The 4,423-nt window shown below is 46.7% G+C and overlaps 1 protein-coding gene across 1 annotated transcript; it reads left to right on the plus strand.

The window, feature by feature from the left end:
- The first annotated feature begins 1,135 nt into the window (after nt 1-1,135).
- HTR1D (5-hydroxytryptamine receptor 1D) lies at nt 1,136-3,460 on the plus strand. The gene is made up of 2 exons (XM_022551962.3): nt 1,136-3,162; nt 3,204-3,460. Exons 1-2 carry the CDS (start codon nt 2,286-2,288, stop codon nt 3,458-3,460), a joined length of 1,134 nt encoding a protein of 377 aa, XP_022407670.2. The 5' UTR covers nt 1,136-2,285.
- The last annotated feature ends 963 nt before the right edge of the window (nt 3,461-4,423 follow it).

Consider the following 4,423-nt stretch of genomic DNA (forward strand, 5'->3'; position numbering starts at 1 on the left):
TGCAGCAACGAAGACCCAATGCAACCAAAAATAAATAAATAAAAATGAATAAAATTATTAAAAAAAGGAAAAACAGGGGACTTCCCTGGTGGTCCAGTGGTTAAGATTCCGTGCTCCCAATGCAGGGGCATGAATTCGATCCCTGGTTGGGGAACTAAGATCCCGCATGCCCCACAGCGTGGCCTAAAAAATAATAATAATGACTAAATAAATAAATCAAAAAACTATGAAACAAATTCATACATAATAATTATGATCACATTTTTTTAAAGTACGTGTATATATATATATATTCTGCCTTGCCAGCTCCATCTTAGGGTCCTTGAAGCTACATGTCTGCTTCCCTTGCTGGGCTGTGAATGCTTTTAAGGCAAGACCTGTTTGCTAAGCTGACCTGGAAGAGATAAAATGAATCATAGGGATTCCTGGTGGAGTTGTAGCATTCCATGCAAGGCAGGGGGAGACACAGTGGGGTCTGTGGACGAGGCTAAGGGGTCTTGGCATTCTTCTTGCCAACCCCATATACCCAGGGGCTGCCTGCCAGGCCCCATGGACTTAAGACCCCAGGACTTGCCCCTGTCCTAAATACTGAAACCCAGATTCAAGTCCCGAGACACAGAGGAGAAAAGAAAATGATTCTTTAAGATTTTTTTTGTGACTAAATTTCCAGTTTTCATTTGGAAAGCCAAATGTATTTTCTGGATTTGAACTTCACCACGAAAAATGCTCTGGGGTTTTTATTTTGGCAGTTAATTTCTTTGCTTAACAAAAAGGTGGTTTGGTTTGGTTTGGTTTTGAGTCATGCATGCTCACTCTAGGAAATTTGGAAAATTCATATGAATAGAAGAAAGTTCACTGCTCCCCTCCCCAATTTGTAGAGAAATAAACTGTAACAATTTGGTATCTTTCCAAGTGGCCTCTGTGTGTGTGTGTGTGTGTGTGTGTGTGTGTAGAGTTATTTTGTTTAGTTTCCATTGTTGCTGAATAAATAGGATGACTTCTGATTCACAATTTACAGAACTGGTTTCATGTCCTTGTAACAAGCCTGTGATGCTTCCAACAGCTGTGACACTTTGCCCCCTCTGGGGATTGTGGGGGTGGGCACGTCGCGCTCCCCTGGATTCTCCTCACACTTGTGAGAGTGCCAGTTACGCTGCACAGCTGCCAACACTAAACAGTATCCTTTTAATCTTAGAGTTAATCTCAAGTGTCTAAATTGTCCTTCTAGAGCCTAACTCTACTTTTTTTTTTCCTTAACCCCCAGAACTTCTGAACACGTGCCCTTCTCGATGAACCCACAGTGATCTCTTTGTTTTGCCTTCTCCCAGCTCATGCATTCTTCAAGTCTTGGTAACCGGAATGTTTTGTCTGTTTGGGCTCCAAACGTTCAGTGGGACAGGAACGAAAGTTAAGTACCTCATGACACGTCCAGACGAACCTGAGAAAATTGTGAGCTGTTGACTGCACTGCCTCTCTGAATCAGCTGGTACTTCTTTTTGTCTCTAGTTTTAAAAGCTCCCCAGAGGGGACTTGCCTGGTGGCACAGTGGTTAAGAATCTGCCTGCCAATGCAGGAGACACGGGTTCGATCCCTGGTCTGGGAAGATCCCACATGCAGTGGAGCAACTAAGCCCGTGCGCCACAACTACTGAGCCTGTGCTCTAGAGCCCGTGCTCCACAACAAGAGAAGCCACAGCAATGAGAAGCCCGCCCACCGCAACAAAGAGTAGCCCCCTCTCGTGCAACTAGAGAAAGCCCAGGTGCAGCAATGAAGACCCAAACACAGCCCAAAATAAATTAATTAATTAATAAAAAAAAAAAAACAAAAAACTCCCCAGAGGCGACCTGAAAGCCAGAATCTTCTCAGAATAGGATGGAGGAAATTATTCTGAAGTTCTCATTAAACACATTTATCTCTCAAGCTTTGGAAGGAGCCAAAATGCCAAAGGCAAGAATTCTAGAGCACTGCCTACACTGTTTTGATATCCTGATAAATGTCTAACAAATCTACCATGTGTCCTCTAGGCCTGACCAGTTGCTGGGCAAAGTTCCAGAACAGTGAGACATCTTGGGATTCATCTGGTTTAGGAAAGACCTTTAACTACCAGGTGGTAGTCACCTCAATGTTCTTTAAATAGTCAGGTTTTGAGGTCTTTTCACTGGGGTCTGTTCTGATGGCTGCCTCCCACCAGCGTGAAACAGAAGGATGACCTTATTCTATGAGCAGAACAACTGTGAAGGAAGTAGCTGCGTGTGTGAAAGTCTGGGAAGAGAGAGCCACCTACAATGTCCCCACCAAACCAGTCAGTGGAAGGCCTTCTGCAGGGAGCTCCCAACAGATCCCTGAATGCCATAGAAACTCCGGGGACTTGGGATCCAGGGACCCTCCAAGCCCTCAAGATTTCTCTTGCTGTGGTCCTTTCCATCATCACACTGGCCACAGTCCTTTCCAACGCCTTTGTGCTTACCACCATCTTCCTGACCAGGAAGCTCCACACCCCAGCCAGCTATCTCATTGGCTCCCTGGCCATGACTGACCTCTTAGTTTCCATCTTGGTCATGCCCATCAGCATCGCATATACCACCACCCACACCTGGAGCTTTGGCCAACTCCTGTGTGACATCTGGCTGTCTTCTGACATCACGTGCTGCACAGCCTCCATCCTGCATCTCTGTGTCATGGCTCTGGACAGGTACTGGGCCATCACTGATGCCCTGGAGTATAGTAAACGCCGGACAGCAGGCCGTGCGGCCGCCATGATTGCCATCATCTCGGCCATCTCCATCTGCATCTCCATCCCACCACTCTTTTGGCGGCAGGCCAAAGCTCAGGAAGAGATGTCGGACTGCCTCGTGAACACTTCTCAGATCTCCTACACCATCTATTCCACCTGTGGGGCCTTCTACTTCCCGTCTGTGTTGCTCATCATCCTCTATGGCCGGATCTACACGGCCGCCCGGAACCGCATCCTGAATCCGCCATCCCTCTACGGGAAGCGCTTTACCACAGCCCGTCTCATCACAGGCTCTGCGGGGTCCTCGCTCTGCTCGCTCAGTCCCAGCCTTCACGAGGGGCACTCTCATTCCGCCGGCTCCCCTCGCTTTTTTAACCACGTGAAGATCAAGCTTGCGGATAGTGTCCTGGAGCGCCAGAGGATTTCTGCTGCCCGAGCGAGGAAAGCCACTAAAACCCTGGGGATCATTCTGCCCGAGAGAGGAAAGCCACTAAAACCCTGGGGATCATTCTGGGCGCCTTTACCATCTGCCGGCTGCCCTTCTTTGTTGCATCTCTGGTCCTCCCCATCTGCCAGGACTCCTGCTGGATCCACCCAGCCCTTTCTGACTTTTTCACCTGGCTAGGCTATCTAAACTCCCTCATCAATCCAATAATCTATACTGTGTTTAACGAAGACTTTCGGCAAGCATTTCAGAAAGTCATCCATTTCGGGAAAGCCTCTTAGTCTTGTTTGGTGGCAAATCTTGTTATCTTTTATGTCCTGTAACCCAACTGGAATTGTCTTTTTTATTTTTCCTGAGAGTTGGGTTAGTCCTGATATCTTGGGTTTTGGTTCAATCAATAGAATTGTTCAGCGTTCTTTTTTGCTGTTGTTTTCTTGACCTCTGAGCCACCCAAACCTGGGCAGCTGTGTAAAATGGGACAAGACCTCACTTAGTATAATATTTTCACAGTTCATCCATGTTGGAAAGAATGTGACCACAGGCTTCCCCGTTGATGCAATTCAGGCAGAAAGCTGCCTGACTCTGTAGGAAGACCCCAGGCTCAAAGGGGGGAGGCTTTCTGGTCTATGTAAGTTTTGTATGGAGCTTAAAAGAGGGTAGATGAGATTAACGACCTGAGTTGAAAGAGAATTTGGAGTCAGGTGGATGGGTTTCCATTCCATATGGCACCTTAATTGGAAATTAACACCCAAGTATCAATATTTCTTCCGCTGAGTCCTTCTTAGATTGAATCTTCCTTAGTTGTTCATGGCGAGAGATTCAGCATTGGAGGTGCCAATGCTACAGAGTGACAGAGAGAGATTCAGAAGCCAGGGGCAGGGGAGTGGGATGGTTGGAACCAGATAGCTACCCTGTGCCTATCCTCCTTCCCCAGTTTCCCTGCACCATCTTAATGTTCTGACGTTAAAACCCACAGTTACGCCCATTGAAGTAGATTGACAGGATTTGCACCTACCAAGCTTGGAATACCATTCTGAATTTTGTTCCTATATCCCATTCTCTTTAGAGATCTTAAGCTGTTGGGTATTGTCAAATAAAAAGCATGAAACATCATGATCAGCAAAGCCTCAAAGGGGTAATTTTTCCCCCTCTCCCTGGACATAGAAACCTTTCAATTCAATTCAGTCTCTAGCATTTATTGAGCACCTACCACATGCCAGGCCCTGTGCCAGAGTCCTGGTAGT

The sequence above is a fragment of the Delphinapterus leucas genome, chromosome 1 (assembly GCF_059928025.1).
Source record: "Delphinapterus leucas isolate spDelLeu-1000000601 "Yukka" chromosome 1, BTC_Dleu_Yukka2, whole genome shotgun sequence".
Lineage (NCBI taxonomy): Eukaryota > Metazoa > Chordata > Mammalia > Artiodactyla > Monodontidae > Delphinapterus > Delphinapterus leucas.

What these genes read in the sequence shown, in the direction of transcription:
- HTR1D (XM_022551962.3), top strand. Translation starts at nt 2,286, where the DNA reads ATGTCCCCACCAAACCAGTCAGTGGAAGGCCTTCTGCAGGGAGCTCCC. An exon ending in GGAGCGCCAGAGGATTTCTG is followed by an intron (nt 3,163 to 3,203) that starts CTGCCCGAGCGA and finishes CTGGGGATCATT; the next exon opens with CTGCCCGAGAGAGGAAAGCC.